The sequence below is a fragment of the Astatotilapia calliptera genome, chromosome 5 (assembly GCF_900246225.1).
Source record: "Astatotilapia calliptera chromosome 5, fAstCal1.2, whole genome shotgun sequence".
NCBI classification, from domain to species: domain Eukaryota; kingdom Metazoa; phylum Chordata; class Actinopteri; order Cichliformes; family Cichlidae; genus Astatotilapia; species Astatotilapia calliptera.
In genome coordinates, this window is record NC_039306.1 from 32768413 (window position 1) to 32786013 (window position 17601).

At 41.8% G+C, this 17601-nt stretch overlaps 2 protein-coding genes across 3 annotated transcripts; both read right to left on the reverse strand.

The window, feature by feature from the left end:
- Window positions 1-201: 201 nt before the first annotated feature.
- ift52 (intraflagellar transport 52 homolog (Chlamydomonas)) lies at window positions 202-5210 on the reverse strand. The gene is made up of 13 exons (XM_026168970.1): window positions 4700-5210; window positions 4275-4362; window positions 3995-4124; window positions 3823-3898; window positions 3598-3669; window positions 3389-3515; window positions 3216-3299; window positions 3049-3117; window positions 2661-2815; window positions 2494-2581; window positions 2263-2371; window positions 505-650; window positions 202-430 (listed from the first exon to the last, which is right to left on the reverse strand). Exons 1-13 carry the CDS (start codon window positions 4816-4818, stop codon window positions 389-391), a joined length of 1305 nt encoding a protein of 434 aa, XP_026024755.1. The 5' UTR covers window positions 4819-5210; the 3' UTR covers window positions 202-388.
- A 2354-nt stretch (window positions 5211-7564) lies between these two features.
- srsf6b (serine and arginine rich splicing factor 6b) lies at window positions 7565-17444 on the reverse strand. Of its 2 annotated transcripts, none has more exons than XM_026168981.1 (6): window positions 17183-17444; window positions 16327-16469; window positions 14921-15039; window positions 14410-14612; window positions 14176-14238; window positions 7565-8058 (listed from the first exon to the last, which is right to left on the reverse strand). In XM_026168981.1, the coding sequence occupies exons 1-6, from the start codon at window positions 17287-17289 to the stop codon at window positions 7680-7682; spliced, it is 1014 nt and encodes a 337-aa protein (XP_026024766.1). In that variant the 5' UTR covers window positions 17290-17444; the 3' UTR covers window positions 7565-7679. The 2 variants fall into 2 exon arrangements, with proteins under 2 accessions (XP_026024766.1, XP_026024765.1); XM_026168980.1 differs by having other exon boundaries at window positions 14921-15042.
- Window positions 17445-17601: the final 157 nt, after the last annotated feature.

Sequence of the window (17601 nt, forward strand, 5' to 3'; positions counted from 1 at the left end):
ACGTTAGATGTCAAGTGTGATGTGTACTCCCAGCCTCTTAACACACTATGTCCAAGTTACCCCCTGCCCCGCCCTCAAATCTGTAGTTTGACATCATGTTCTGTTTTTAAGGGATCCATGTGAGGACTGATGCAGAACAGTTTGCCTTTTTAATAATCATATCAATGTTTTAACTACAAAAATATTTTCAAAGCACTGTTAAATAAAGGGTATAGAACTTTATTTGCTCTGGTATATTCTTACAATGAAAGACAATACAAAGTTATAAAATGTAGCTGTACATGTTCTGAAAAGTGTGGTTACCGCAGTCCCTCCATTGTAACTGTGTGCTCATAAGCTTTCTAATTTCAACAGGGACGTATCGAATGTTCAGGTTTCTTGAATCCAATCACAGCGGAGTGAACCGGGCCTCCGGGTCCACATCGTGTTCCTGCCAAAAGTGAGGAAAGTCATTATTGGACAAAGCCTTTAGATACAGGAAGATGTAGTTATGAACACACTCACCTGATTTAGTTTCTTGAACTCTACAACCTGGAAGAAAATGTGTTCCAAGATGTGCTTGGCATCCCTCTGCTCTTTATCCAACTTAGAAGTCACTCCAAGAATTTCACCACATTTCCGGACGTAGAATTCAAGGTCATCGTCTGTACCTGTGAACACAACCAGTTTAATATCAGGATGAGTACGATTAACTGCCTGCTTCAAAACCGGCAAGTTCAGAAATAAACTTAGTTTAAGGGAGATGTCTGGGTAAAGTGTACAAGAGGTGGGACTAGGATGATCAGATTTAGACTCATGAGCAAACATTTAACATGTAAAGAATATCAGTAGCAGGAGGATTGAAAGTTGCATCCTACCTGACGGGAGGTATCAACAGGCCTTTTTAGACTTGTTTACAAAAACAAAAACAAAACACTGCATTTCCTGTTATTTGTAGTACTTTTATTCATATTCCATGAACATTTCATTCACTTTTGGTGATTTGTAAATTTAAACTTTAAGTAAACAGAAAAATATCATGAAATGCTAACCTGCAGGAGAATTATGACAACATTCTTCAGACATTCAATAATTCGATTAAATTTTATTTATATAGTGCCAATTCACAGTCCCCTATATTTTATTGTAAATACCCTACAATAATAGAGACAAAACCCCAGCAATCAGATGCTCCCTATGAGCAAGCAACTGGTGACAGCGGGAAGGAAAAACTCCCTTTTAACAGGAAGAAGCCAACAGAACCAGGCTCACGGAGGGGCAGCCATCTGCCACGATTAGATGGGGTGAGGGGAGGACACTGTGGAAGTAGAGTTAGGTAGCTGCTCTGCTTTGTGTTGCCACATGACACTAAAGATAACAACTGTGGAGGAATTGGCTGACTTTTGAAGTGTCCTGTCTTATATATAATATATATGTTGAACAGAAGAGTCTGTTCAGTGACAGGTTGCTTCTCCCCAAGACAAGAACTAACAGACTTAAAAACTCCTTTGTCCCACACGCCATCAGACTGTTTAACTCCTCTCTGGAGGGGAGAGGGAGGGGAAACAGGAGGACAAAGGAGGGGGGAACAACTAAGCTGTAGTGCCTCTTCACTTCACTGTGCAATACCTTTTGTGTAATACTTTTGTTAATAGTCAACGGTGCAATAGACCTCAATACTTGAAATGTGCAATTCACTTGTATTTTTATTTTTTATTCCTATTTATTCTATTTATCCCCTTCGTATATTTTATTTATATTTGTCTCTGTATTTGTGTGTGTGTGTGTGTGTGTGTGTGTGTGTGTGTGTGTGTGTGTGTGTGTGTGTGTGTATAATATTCTGTAACTCTGTAACTTCTGTCGGTGCTGTGCTTTTGGAAACCGAATTTCCCAGAGGAACCCACCCGAGGGATTAATAAAGTTTTATCTAATCTAATCTAATCTTTTAAAATTAGGTCCAATTAAAAGATAAGACATAGGTTAAGTCTTAATATGTGATGCAAGAGCTGAAACTGCTGTGCAGTCCCACGTAAAGAGGGACACCTGATCAACCTATATGAGATACAGGATGACTACTGAACTGCTGTGAAAATAACCACCAAGCTTCTCACATTAGCTTATCACACATCATTAGTCTTATACGTGATAAGTAGCAAATGAAAGTCAGTTTAATGTGGAATCTCACTGCCCTGGACATGTAAGTCCTCACATACGCCTCCATCAAATGATATCTAGAGGGCTGCAGTGCATGTTTGGATGCTCCATTAGCAATTCTGAACTTACACTTATTGGTGAGCTGTGCCAAACGCACTTTCTCCGACGAGAATGTTTCGTCTAGATCGAACAGATCCAGCATGGGTGGAGGCAAATCGTTTAAGGCAGGCGGAAAGACCTGAAAGACAGGGCAGCACCTACTTTTAGCTTCAAACTTGTGGGACTTTAAGCAAAAATGTCATCTTAAGATTTCAGTGAAATCCTTTGTACAGAAAAACCCCAGGGGGAAAAAAAACTCACAGCAGGCTGAAGCTGAGGCAGAGGAGTTTCAAACTGCGGTGCAATCAGCTGCAGCGGCTCAGCTTTCACATTAAGCTGCTTGTAAGCACTGCAAACCAAAGATCTGTTTTTAGCTTCGAAGGGAAACAACAGCGTTTGGACTCAGGGGAGGGTGACCGATTTCTCACCTGATGACTTGGGGTAAGGTGTCAGTCGACAGATTGAACAAAGACATATCAAAGAGAGAGGTGAAGTCCCGTGGGTTTTCGTCTCCTTCTTGTAAGCACACTCTGAGCTGTTCAGACAAACAGCCAGTGTCTGGCAGCATCGTGTAATCTGTGATCTGGGGGACAAAAAAAAGGACAAGAAGAAAAGAAGAACCTTGGCTCATTAAAAAAAAAAAGAGAGAGGGAGAGAACACAATTAGAATCAGAATACTTTATTGATCCCTGGGGGAAATTATTTTTTTGTTACAGTGCTCCATTATAAACCAACATTAAGACAAGACAGACAATACGCTAACTAAGAATAGGAATGGCTAGGAAAGCCATTCTGCCATGCACTCTTCTTCCTCACCTCTGGGTCTTCGGCATCAATCTGATTCAGCTGAATGTTATCGGTCATGAGCCACTGAAGCACAACGTCCTGTGATAAAAGAAAAAGTTTCATTTAAAGGAGCTTTATTCTAGAAAGATCATGCTTTTACCTTTACCTAATAAATTACACAAAAAAAGTGGACTTACCATGATTTTACTGTTCTCCTCTTTGTCTATGTATTGATCACTGAACATGTGGCAGGAACCCAAGACAGCCAGTTTGCCAGAATTCTACATTTAAAAAAAAGTAATCTCCATCTTACCACATTTCTGACCATATGGTTAGAAAAACAAAGTTGTTACTACACTGTGCCTCTGACCTTGCCATGATAGAAAGCCACGACAGGCCTGTTGAGGGGGAAGCAGACGGAGCCCGTTGAAAGAACAGCCACGGCCGGCTTCATCACGGTCAGTGTGGCACCGTATGGGTACACAAATGTGAGCGCCCTGCACAAAGAAAGACAACAGCTCAAATGTGAAGTCTTTCTCTTTAATACAGAAGATGGAGGTGTACAAGATTGAGACTCACTGTGCATTGTTTCCAACATTTTCATCTTCAATGATTCCCGTGACCACTTTTCCAGCAGCACGGCTGATCTCCCTGCAGAGGAAACAGGCAACTGAATTGATAGTTTGGCATGTATCAGCATACAGATGAAATTAGATAAATCTTAGATTATGCCAGCATAAATTTAGGCTAGAACAATCTGAGACTCTGTGAAATATACATAAAAAGAGAAAAACACTGGTGAACCTGTTCAGTACACCATTGGACACAAGCGCCTCCTTAGGATGGAAGTATTTGTAGTACACATTCCTCACCACAGCATCTTGGATGAACAAGATGAAAACAAATACAAAGCATTTTAAAAACAGCATGGGCAATGTTTGCATAGCTGTTTTCCCAACAAGGTTTCAATACGCACCATTGTTGACCATTACTCCGAAGTCCTCCAGGAGAAAATTGATGTTTGTGTCATACTTCATTTCTCCTCCTTCACCGAGCATGACCAAGATATTCCCTCCTCCATCCAGGTAGACTTTCAGCGCCTCCATCTGAAATAAAAGGAAATAACTAATGTGAAAATGTGTTTGCGGTTGAACAAATGAAAGAAGCTTAAATATTTTGGGTGGCCCTAAGCCTTGTAGAATTTTAGGCTGCTTGGAAATTAGCCTTCAAATAACATCTTTTCGCCCATACATCACCTCTGACCCTGTGAACCTCTCCCTTGGACCTGCAGTTATCCACAACTTGACACTCTTCAGCTTATCCAAGGACAGCTCTTCTTTTATGCTACAGGAGACAGCACAGATTTTGCATTTGAGGTTTTGAAATTGCTGCAGAACTATGCGAAAATGTTGGTTAAGCTTGAGAAAAATGACAAAGTAAAATATAACTCAGTAAACATACTAAAGTGCTTTATTAAGATTATTACCAATACGTCCCATTTTATTATTTTACTTTACTATACTTACTTACAGAGACGAATATTCTAGCCTCCTATGTCTATATGCTTGCTTTGTTACCAGGTCCACTGTATCACATTTACATTTAAGAGCATGTCTTAGCTGATAACTAGAGGACTTGGTACTATTTCTCTCTTGTATTTAATCGTCCCCAAACACCTTACCTTTGGATTTTCCACTGAGCTTTTAGTCTCTTCTGCATGGATTTGTAGCCATTGTTCGTAGTAAAAAGCTCTCTTTTTGAAGCATTGAAGACCACGCTGTTGCACTGTTCCTTCTCCATTATTTACCAGCTTCAGTCACCAAAGTTAGTGCTCTTATCATCCACACACCTAAAAGACGTTAAAAGCCCAAGTCAGACTTTACCATTAGTCCAGGGCTGCTATTCGCCAGCTGTAATTAGCATAGTTTTGGGTTTGCATCCACCGTCGTGTGCTAAAATGGTGTTAGCAAAAAACAGCCAAGAAGCTCGCTAACATTATGGTTAGCCGTGAAGCTAATAGCGAGGTGTTTTCGCTTCGTTTCACTAAAGACTGCTATGGTAACCTGTCAACTGTAGCACTCTGTTTTCCCCTTATGTTAAAGCCCAGGTTTACATTATTAAATGTTAATTACCTCAAAGCGCTCTTAGAAGCGGTGCATTATGGGAAATAATGGTAACCAAGGGCGCTAACAGCATAGCAACTGGATAGCGCAGAGCATTGTGTCAAAGCAACGTACGGTTAAAACAGCTTTTCAGCGCGTTTGTTCAGTAAGCATCACTCCAAGGTCAAAATATTTGCACTTTGAAGTGCTAGATAAAGTTAAAGGAATGTTCTGTGGTTTAACGATGGTTTTTATAAACAGAAAAACTTACAAACAAGTCAAAACTTTAAAGGTATTATTTCATCCCTGTCTATTAGTGCCATCACGGTGCATACACTAGTGCGGCTGATCCCAATAACCAACCAAGTATGACAGGAACTAAAGGTCTGTGGTTCAGATGAGGTGTGGGGACCTTCACCAGATGTGCCAGCAACTCTTACATTTGAAGTATATAAGTAAAGTTGTAAAAGAGGCTCACACTCATTCCAAAAAATATATTTTTTTAGTTATGGTAAATGGCCTGTATTTATATAGCGCTTTTCTAGTCCCTAAGGACCCCAAAGCGCTTTACATATCCAGTCATCCACCCATTCACACACTGGTGATGGCAAGCTACATTGTAGCCACAGCCACCCTGGGGCGCACTGACAGAGGCGAGGCTGCCGGACACTGGCGCCACCGGGCCCTCTGACCACCACCAGTAGGCAACGGGTGAAGTGTCTTGCCCAAGGACGCAACGACCGAGACTGTCCAAGCCGGGGCTCGAACCGGCAACCTTCCGATTACAAGGCGAACTCCCAACTCTTGAGCCACGATCGTAGTTATGATATCTGTTCCTCCAGTCTGCCTTCAGCACAAAAATATCTGCCTTTTCTGGAAGAACTGGAGTCAGGATCTGAGAATGTGTGTGGGACCCTGGAGGCCAGCTGGTGAGTCTGTAGGAGGAGATGGAGTGGTGTTCCCCCTCGGACTCTGCTGCACAGGGGTAAAAAAAAGGTGTCATCAGCTGCACTGAGTGAAACAATCCCCTGACTGCAATGTGAGGAAACTCCTTGGACCCCGTAACCAGGTCAGGGTAAAGGGAGAGGATTAGATTGTTCATAGAGTCCAAATGGCTGCTGTTTAAAGGATGGTTCCTCAAGTTTGTGATGAAAATCTGACGTACGAACATCACACAACTGTGGGATACTGTCTGTTCGTGACTTGGACAGGGGGAACAAACTGTAGCAGGATCAGCCTGATATTATTTGTATCCCACTGTAACTTTACTGTATAAAGAGCTAACATCTCCAAAATTTCAGGAGTAGTTAGTCATTATAAGAAGTGTTTATGAACTAAAAATCAAGAATGTGGGGTGCTGTTTGTCCATGATTTGGAAAGCCCAGAGCGTGCTCCCGACGCTGGGGAAACAAATTCTGCCGTGGATACTTACCTTGGCATCACTGTTGTGCAGGTGAAGCCAAAGACAAGATAGTCTTCATCATATTTTCTAGTCTTTGGCTTGGAAACATATTTGGCGTTACTTCATCTTCTGCTTTGCGTTTGTGTGGGAGCCCCCCCACACACACACACTTTGGGAACAACTGTGTTACTGGGTGGTTGTGGCCTATGAGGTGAGTCACATTCGCCCCTAAGTAATGAATACATTTCATACAAATCATCTACTGATGGAAATGTTGGCAGTTCCATCCCTGGCTGCTCCAGTCTGTATCCCAAAGTATCCTTGGGCACAATACTGAACAGAAGTTGAATGTGGGAAAGAAAGTTAGAGAAGGAAAACGTTAGATAGAAAGCCCTTAGATGTAGGAAGGGTGCTTGTATGAATGTGTGTGAATGACGCATGTTGTATAAAGTGCTTTGAGTGCATGAGTAGAAAAGTGCTATATAAAAGTTCATTTTATAAAGCAGTTGCTTATTGCTATGTGATAGCCTCTAGCAGATTTGGAGGTAGACTCCAGGTGCCTTATTCGTGGTAAAACAAGAGACAGATTTATCTGTGAGGATTTCTCTCTTTTTTTTTTTTTTTACAAACTAGCTTCAAATGAATGAATATTAGTAAATAAAAAAAAAAATTAAATAAATATTGTTAAACATTAACAAAAAACAGCAGACCTTGTTCTTTTTATTCTGTTATTTTATTACAATATAACATTACAAATAAATGATGTAGACTGTTTAAAAAGGACTGGGGACTTTAAAAGGCAAACAGCTAAAAAAAAACAACCATCACAAACCATGCAAATGTATTCATTACAAAAGTATTAGTTGGGACTGAAAAAATATGAAGCAACTTTCGCTGCTGCTGTCAGCGGTTCGACTCAAATTGTACATTTGGACTTCACTAAAGAGAGAAATACTGTCACGTAAAGAGTTTCATCTAATAACTATTTAATTTAACAGAAAATACAAACGAAGAAACAAAAAAAAAAAAAAAAAAAAAAAGACTGTCAAGAAAAGACAGATTTATAGATTCCACAGCCTCCCAGTTTGTGCCAGAAGATTGAAACCTTTCTGCTTCTGTAAACACCTCAGACAGGCCTGAGATCGTCAGAGATCCAATCAATCCTGCGAGGCCGATCTGGATCGAGAGCGAGACTTGGAGCGGGAGGCGGAGTGCTTGGCAGGGGACTTGGATGCCTCCTTGCTCGGGGGTGATTTGGAGGTATGTTTCTCTCCCCTACTCTCTGAACGGGACCTTGATCGGCTTCGTGACTTCTTACTGGACGACTTCTCCTTGGAACGACTCCGGGATTTGCGCGTGGCTTTGACTTTGGATGAGCTCTTGGAGCGAGACTTCCGAGTGCTGCTCTTGGAGGGACTGTGAGATTTGCGAGTGCGAGACTTCTCTGGAGATTTAGAACGGGAGTTCCTCTTGGATCTGGAATGCGACTTCCCCTCTGACCTGGAGCGAGATCGCCCTTTGCTGCGTGACCGAGACCTGCAACACACACACACACACACACACACACACACACACACACACACACACACACACACACACACACACACACACACACACACACACACACACACACACACACACACACACACACACACACACACACACACACACACACAGAGAGAGAGAGAGAGAGGGAGAGGAATAATTCATCACCAACTTGGTCTGGTCCCTGCACACCATCAACTACCAGGTTTCAGGACTGAGATGTAGTAAACAATCACAGTAACTGGGTACTTTGGCTTTCTCTGACACCATATTTCCTTAATAACATGACAAAAACATGACTTCCTGCTGCTGAAAAGTTTAAAAAACTGAACAGATGAAGAAGCAGTCCACATGAAAATGACAAATGGGGTGACTTCCGGTTTATGTGACTATGGCGTAGGTCGCACCGAGCGTAGCTCCTTCAGAGTCTAGTTATTATCTAGCATTTCCAGGCACTTTTTGATGGGTTTTTTCTTTTTGTTTAGTTCCGAGACAAGACTGTTTTTGCCTTTTGTGTTTACAATGTCGCGTAAGGTTAATAAGAGCGCAAGCACCTCTCAGCCGAACTTGCGGCCTGCTGCTAACACTGCATCCCCGCCTCGTGGTAAAACTTCGCCACGGCCTGGGTCACCCGACACGCCGCTCGTCGATACGGAAAAATTCACGAAGGCTGAACTCCTCTCTGAACTTCGTGAAGAAATTTCATCACTGTTTAAAAAGGAACTGACGACAGCGTTTGCGGAGAATCTCACGTCTATCAGGTCCGACATACAGCAACTAAAAACGGATCTTTCCTCAGATATAACTACCATGCGGCAGGAATTCGCTGGCCTCAGGAGCACGGTTACGGGGATGGAGCAGTCTCTCTCCACATGTACAGATGATATTGTCCACCTCCAAGCCAAAGTTGATGCGATGTCAAAGGAGTTGGCCAAATTGGAGAATAAATGCGAGGATTTGGAGTCCAGGTCTCGCCACAATAATATACGCATTGTTGGTGTGCCAGAGGAGAACGTCCTGTCCGCTACAGATGTGTCCGTGCTGTTGATGGAGGCATTTCAGCTTGGGAAGGAGCCGCTTGTAGACAGAGCCCACCGAACTTTGGCCCCCAAACCTAACACCGGTGAACGTCCCCGTGCTGTGGTTGTGAAGCTGCACTATTACGCGGACTGTGCTAGGATTCTCCAGAAGGCCAGGGAGCTGCAGAGAGTGCAGATAAATAATATGACCATTTCTGTGTTCCCCGACTACACCGCTAAGACAGCGCGGGCCCGTGCGGCTTTCAATGAGGTCCGTCGCGAGCTTCGCGGCATCCAGGGAGTCCGATTTGGGATCCTCTATCCGGCAAGACTGCGGATCACTTATCAAGGAATGCAGCGCGACTTCGTCTCGCCAGATGAGGCCAAGGAATATATTAAGACAATAACCACGCGATAAAAAATATAGCGGGACAATGTTTGTTTGTTTGAAATAGCGCATGATCCAAATCCAAACATCATTGTGGTAAGCTAAGTTTGTTACTCTGCCAAACACTTGTTTTGTTTTACCTGTCTAATAGTAAAATATAATTGGGTTATTTTTATTTTATTTGTGCCTTTTAATCTATTGAGAAAAGACTCTGTTGGAGCTTTGGTTTGACACGGTTCGTTTCGTAGTCGGGAGCGTTTTTGTTCAGATTGCTCCGGGTGGGAGCGTGCACTGCCGTCTCCGTCGTTTGGGGATGGGGGCTTTTGCTGTGCAGTGGGGAGGCGGGTGGGTGTGTTTGACGTGTTATTATTATTTTTATTCTGAAGCTGTACTTTTGTTGTTGTGGGTTTGCGTTGTGTGTTTGTGTGAGTGTGTTTTTCCCACTTGTTCTTTCTTTGGGGGTGAAGAAATAAGTATTTTCTCTTTTGTCTTTCTGCAATGATCAGCACTTCAGGTCAGTCCTTAGGCAATAGTGGTATTAGATTTTTAACTTGGAATGTCAAAGGTATGAATAGCCCAATTAAACGATCTAAAATATTTACGCATCTTAAACGTTTAAAGAGTGATGTAATGTTTTTGCAAGAGACCCATTTGCGAGATCGGGATCATCTTAGGCTCAGGTGCCCATGGGTGGGTCATACTTTCCATTCAATGTTTAATTCAAAAGCCAGGGGGGTGGCGATCTTAATAAACAGAAGGGTACAGTTTACAGCCTCTGAGATTAAAGCTGACAAAAACGGGAGGTATTTGGTTGTTGTAGGCACCATGTACAATGTACCCGTCCTCTTAGTCAATGTGTATGCGCCAAATTTTGATAATCCAGGTTTTACAGATGCACTTTTGAGTAGTCTCCCTTCCCTTGATACTCATCTTTTGATATTGGGTGGTGACCTAAACTGTGTTATTGATCCTGCCTTAGATCGTTCGAATCCTCGGACCCTGACCCAATCCTCTATGTCCAAGTCTATTTCTGAGTTTATGTCTCAGAATGGTTTTGTAGATCCCTGGAGGTTTTCTAACCCTACTGCCAGAGCGTACTCTTTCTTTTCTCAGGTACATCAGTCCTTTTCGCGGATTGATTATTTTTTTGTGGACGGTTCCCTTATTCCAAAAGTACTGTCATCTACATATCATCCTATTGTCATTTCCGATCACGCACCACTTAGCGTTGACATCAAGCTCATAGCCCAGTCCTCTTTTTCCTCACCCTGGAGATTTAACTCTTTGTTGCTTTCGGATGAGGGGTTTGTTACCTTTATCAAATCCGCAATTGATGAATTTATGGTGTTTAACGACAGCAATACTGTTACGAGGTCATTGCTTTGGGAATCTCTTAAGGCATATGTGCGTGGGCAAATAATTTCTTTCTCTGCCCATTCCACTAAAAGCCACAAAGCCAAACTTCAAACTTTGACTACACAAATTTGTGACATAGATAGACAGGTTGTTGACAGTCCCACTCCCGATTTGCATAAAAGACGACTTGACTTGCAGACTGAATTTGATTTACTTTCTACGGCAGATGCTGAACGTCTTTTACTTCGTGCGCGTGCGACTTATTATGAATATGGTGATAAGCCCAGAAGGCTTTTGGCCCATCAGTTAAAACGTCAGGCCTCGTCTCGATTAATTTCCCAGATTAAAGATGCGGCAGGCAACTCGGTCTCTGATTCAAAGGAAGTAAACGAGGTGTTTAAGACGTACTATTCCTCCCTATATGAATCTGAATCTGCTGCTGACGCCTCAGAGATGGATTCTTTTTTTAACGGTCTTACAATGCCCACTGTCGATCCTGTTATAGCTGAACAATTAGATGCCCCTCTTAGGCTGGATGAAATTGTGCATGCAATCAAGACCATGCACAATGGTAAGGCACCAGGACCTGACGGGTTTTCAGTTGAATTTTTAAAAACTTTTATAGACAAGTTAGCCCCACTACTTCTTTCAGTGTATAATGAATCTTTTGAACGTGGTCTATTGCCCCCTACATTGTCTCAAGCACTAATTACTGTTCTCTTAAAGAAGGGTAAGGATCCTACGTCTTGCACCTCGTATAGGCCTATTTCACTGCTGAATGTTGATGTTAAAGTCTTGGCTAAAATTTTAGCAATTCGCCTTGAAAAGGTTCTTCCTACTATTATTTCAGATGAACAGAATGGCTTTATTAAAGGCCGCCAGCTGTTCTTTAATGTCCGCACGCTTTTGAATGTCATTCTTTCCCAACACTCAACCACTAATCCAGAAGTAGTTATCTCACTTGATGCTGAGAAAGCTTTCGATCGTGTAGAGTGGAGCTTTCTCTTTGCGGTCTTGCAAAGATTTGGTTTCAAGGACAGATTCATTTCATGGATTCGACTGTTGTACAGGGCACCCCAAGCCAGTGTCTATACAAATGGTGTTTCCTCTGGCTACTTCTCATTGTCACGCGGGACGAGACAGGGTTGCCCCCTGTCCCCCCTACTTTTTGCTATTGTAATTGAACCCCTATCTGTAGCTTTGAAGGCCCTTCCTCATTTTCGTGGTATTTCCCGGTCAGGCCTTGACGTAAAATTGTCTTTATATGCAGATGACCTGCTTCTATATGTTTCTGATCCCTTATCTAGCATACCATCGATTGTGTCTCTACTAAATAAGTTCGGCTCTCTGTCAGGTTACAAAATAAATCTTCTTAAAAGTGAATGTTTCCCCATAAATTCTTTAAGTCTTACACTTAAACAATCTGACATTCCTTTTAGACTTAGCCCTGCTGGCTTTAAATATTTGGGAGTTAACATGACTCGTACTTTGTCTTCTCTATACTCTTCCAATTTCTCCCCTTTAATGACTCAAATTCAATCAGATTTTCAGAGATGGAAATCGCTACCTTTGTCCCTAATTGGTCGGATCAATGCTGTAAAGATGAACATTTTGCCTCGATTGTTATTTCTGTTTCAGAGTATTCCTATATTTTTACCTAAAGCTTTTTTCAAAAAGTTAGACCAGCTAGTTACATCGTTTTTGTGGGGAGGGAAACACCCCAGGGTGAGGAAATCATTATTACAGAGACTGACATTTGATGGTGGTCTTGCCTTGCCTAACTTTTTATTTTACTATTGGTCCTCTCATGTTCACAAATTGACCCATTGGCTTGAATCTCAAGACCTGCTGTGGTGCAAACTGGAACGCCTGTCGTGCACTTTCTCATCCTTAGAAGCTTTATTATTCTCTCCACTACCACTTAAGCCTTCTCATTTCACCCAAAATCCCGTGGTACAGTCTAGCCTAAGGGTCTGGTCACAATTCAGGAGTCATTTTAAGTACATCTCTGCATCAGTACACATGCCCATCACGCAGAACCATCTGTTTACTCCTGGCCTCATTGATGGTACCTATGTACAGTGGAAGCGTCATGGTATTAATACATTTAAGGATCTCTATAAAGATGGCACTTTCTTAACTTTTTTAGACCTGTGTTCAGAAACAAATCTTCCGGCTACCAATCTATTCCGTTATTTTCAGGCACGGCATTGCACTTCTGCTCTCTTCCCCTCCTACCCTCTTCTCCCAAATGTCCAACCATGGGAGGAATTCTTATCCCTTAAACCCAATAAGAAGTCAATTATATCTTTAATATGTAAACAACTTATGGATTTAAATGTCCATTCCGTTGCTAAAATTAGGAGGGCTTGGGAGCAGGAGTTAGGAATAATTTTTTCGGATCAGCAATGGGAGAAAGCAGTATCCAATGTCCGTTATAGTACGTCCTGTGCCAGGTTACAACTCATCCAGTTCAAGGTGTTGTACAGGGTTTACTATTCAAAGTCTCGTCTGTCTGAGATTTACCCACAAGTGATGGATCAGTGTGAGAGATGTCATGCCACCCCATGTGACCTAGGCCATATGTTCTTTCTGTGCCCAAGACTCCATGGCTTCTGGAGTCAGTATTCAGTTATTCTTTCCAAAGCTCTTGGGACCCAAATCTGCATGGACCCTTTTCTAGCTGTTTTTGGGCTTCCAGTCAACACTGGTCTAACCGACCCTACACACTTCAAAATATTAGCCTTTACATCACTTTTGGCTAGACGTTGCATCTTACTCCTTTGGAAATCTTCAAAGCCACCTTCAGTTTCTTTTTGGTTTAGAGATGTGATGTCATCTCTTAAATTGCAAAAGATAGGCCTTGTGGCGAAGGGCAAATACAAAGAATTTTATTCTATCTGGGGCCCCTTCGTGGACTATTGCAAGTCATTAAACGCTCTACCAGCTGATTAATATCATGTCTCTTCCCCCCCCCCCCCCTTTTTTTTTTTTTTTTTTTTTTTTCCCCCCTTTTGGGGTTTGTGTTTGTTTTGGGTTTCTTATTAGGTTTTGTTTTGTTTGTTTACTTAAGCGTGTGTGTAGGTGTGCCTGTGTGTGTGTTATTGTGTCTGTTCATGTAAGAAAAACTAAAAAATATGTGAGGGGAACAGATTGTGTTGTCATTGTAAACTACTGTACACTTGTCTCTCAATAAAAATATTAAAAAAAAAAAAAAAAAAGAAAATGACAAATGGGTTTGCCGTCTTCGTCAAAGTGGAACCACTAAAATTAAAACGGCTGCTGAAAAGACAAAAAGCTAAATGTGCTTAAAGCATGAGACAAAGCCATTCAAACGTAACTGACCGTGAGCGGGACCTGGACGAGCTTCTACTTCTGCGGCTGTGAGAGCGCCGTCTGCTACGAGACCTGTGGGTTCGAAAGTAAAAATAACTTTAAAGTGGACGTGGAAATCTGCTCACCACCAACATTACGTGTTAAGTTTAAAATAATCCTTAATTATGCTGAACAGCAATTACAGATAAAACATAAGAAAAGTGAACAAACAATAAGCATGAAAAAAATATAAGCCTCACTTACCTGGATCTGCTGCCAGAATATGAGCGTCGGCGGCGAGGTTTGTCTTCCACCAGACGAATCTTCCTTCCATTAATATCAGTGCCGTCCAGTTTTTCCAGAGCTCGTTTCATGTCTGAACGGGAACGAAATTCGATGACGCCCTCGTTGGCCCGTCCTTTATGAGCGTCAGCATAGGTTACTTCACCCGCCTGCCTCATAAAGTCCTATGACACAAATAAAAACATGACTCTGAAAATGACTGTGGCTAGTTGTGGATGACATGTGGCACGTTAGCTCTATCTACCACTGGACATTATTAAGCTGTTCCCACACAGGAAGCAATTTGCTTGTTGCACATCGATTTGAAACTGAAGTTTGGTTGTTCGTGTAGCAGCCAATCAAATCTCAAAACAGATTCATCCTGTAGGTGGTTAGGTCCAGGCTAATTTTTCTTTCTTGCAAGGGCAACTGCCATCCTCTGCTGACATGCAGAGGTGGTCAGGAAAAGGAGACAGGAGATACAAAGTCTCACCTTAAGGTCCTGCCAGCTGCACCTGCTGGACAGGTTCTCCACAATGAGGCGGTGTTCAGTGCGAACAGGTGGCCCGTACTTATCCCTGCCGGTGCGATTCCAACTGCTGTAGCCTCCACCTTCAACAAAGACAGAGAGACTAACATTTCATTCAAGGCCAGAAAACCTCAAAAAAAGGACCAAACTGGCCTAAAAAGATTTACTAGATCACTGCAGACTGAACCTCTCTTGTTTTTGTTCTTAAACCTCCTTCAACTATTAATTATACCATCAACTAATACCTGTGAACCTGTCTTAATTGTGTAAGTGAAGGGGATTAAAGATGCCAGTGGTTTTTAGTATAAATCCCAGAGTCCTATTGATTGTTTTATATGTAGACAGGGATCGCTTAATTTAGCATTTAAAGAACAGAGAAAATGTGCAGCACCCTATGCCCTGTGGACAAGGAATAAAAACCACTTTATTAAGAATTACACAGCAGTTCTTCTCCTTTAGTTGTATTTATTAAACAGCTACAGATTTGCCTAAATATACAAAAAAAAAGGATTTTTTATTCTGTCCTTATAAGACACATCTAACGCCTCTTTTTTTCTTTTTATATACTGGGAATAATGTGATGCTTGATTCTTGCTGTTGAAGCTGTTTTAGAGTCTACAGTTTAAATATAAGGTAAGGCTCTTTCTAAATTTCTTATTTTCTAGTCTTACTGTACAATAAAATATGCCTTGTTCTGAACTCTATCCACTTGAAACTCAATGACACAAACATGAAACCTACCAAACTCTTTTACTACAGAGTACAGGGAGCCAATTCACAGGCTCAAACGCGTGTTGGCTCGATCCTCTGCGACATGTCTTGCGTCAGTAAAACCAACAGGATTCCTCACCATCACCCTGGTCTATTGGAAAAGGGTGCTGTCATCACGGCTTCCGGTTATGTCAACCAATGGTCAAAGGGCAAAGGTCACACACACATTTCAAGGGAGAAAACCCAGGCCAAACAGGTCAGGCAGTCATCGTTACCCTCATTGGACTCGGACCCAGCCCGCAGTGGACTCTTTCAAATTGAAACATCAAGCACTGTGTTAATGTCGACTTCAAATTGAATACATCGTAGCTTCACAAGTCTTACCTTTTCTTTAATCACTGTTACTCATTGGATTTTAATACAGTTCTTTTTACACAAAGGCACAATGGATTTGAGTGCTAATGGGAATAGACGTGTAAATTAGCAATGTGTATGGCAGGGCATGTCACATGTGTACAGGCAGCTTCAGTGAAACTCATTTAATTCTTTGCTTCAAGAGTCAGTGCAAGTGTAGCTCACGTTAGTTAGCACAAACGTGTAAGAACCCCACGTCTGTATGACAATCATGCTTTGCTCTCAATCAGACGTGTTCAACTTACTACGTCCCCCATAGCCATATCCGTCTCTCCTGGGTCCACGGGCATGCTCGATAACGACCCGCTCTCCACAAAGTTCCTTTCCATTCAGCTCATACACAGCATCATCAGCATCTCGCATGTCCTCAAACTCGACAAAGCCGTACCTAAGAATCAGTGTGCAGGAGTCAAAACAATGGCAAACACTATCCATTAATATCATTACCAATTAATGCAAATGATTCATAATTAACTCTAAAGACTGTCTAATATGGTAAACTTTTAATCAGCGGCTAAGAGAACTGCTTTCCAATTTAAAAATCCTGGTGCTCCTGTCAAACTTTACAAGCAAGGGAATAAAGGGATTTGGGAAGCTATGGCAATTAATCTAGGAATATTTCTGTAAAGTTTATCATAGACTCTGACTCTATCTGATCTGATTTGGTAATTATATGCAATCTATTTCTCTAATACAGCAATTATCTAAAACTTACACTTAACTATTATATTTGTGCTCAGCAGCCTTTCTGTTTTGTAGGCATATAACCAGAATACAACCAGCTGGCAGCCAGCTGATAGTCCCCTTGTTTGCGCTCACTGACAAATTCTCATTTAAACTGATGATTGACCCTGTAGCGTTTCCCAAGCAGCTAGTGTAATGTTAGCGAAGAAAAATTAGCTAAAAGTACCAAAAGCAGAGCTTTGTAAAACTTAAATGACAAAAGACAGGACACTGTACCGCAAATTCAACTTTTAGCTGACATTAGCGCGGTTAGCACCGCACACTGTCCCTACTAGGGCATCAACTCTCGGGGTTAACATTAAAATAACATCAAGCTAGCTCACTAGCTAGCAGCTAAGAAAGATGAGACGGTCTTACCCATTTTTCAGGTCGATCTCTAATAATTTGCCATAGCCACTAAAAAACCTTTGAATATCTTTCTCTCGAACATGGTAGCTAAGTTTGCCAACATAGACCCGAGGCATGCCTGAAAATATTGGGCAGAACAAGTTAAACACAACTTGTTTGGAGCTACACACAGGCCTAGGCGACGCTCGAGGTTAGACTTCCGGAAAAAACAACTTCAGAATAAAAGCTGACGAAAATGTAGGCACAAAGTACACACTTCAGTTTTGTGTGTGTGAAGCTTGTACATAAGACCTGTGCGGTACCTTCACACTGTACATGTCTCTTTTGACTTATGTGAATATTCAAGTCTTTGCCTTGATAAGGAGAATTTCCTGTAGGAATATGAATGAAGGATTGAATCATGTTTATGTGTGAGAATGAAGGCATTT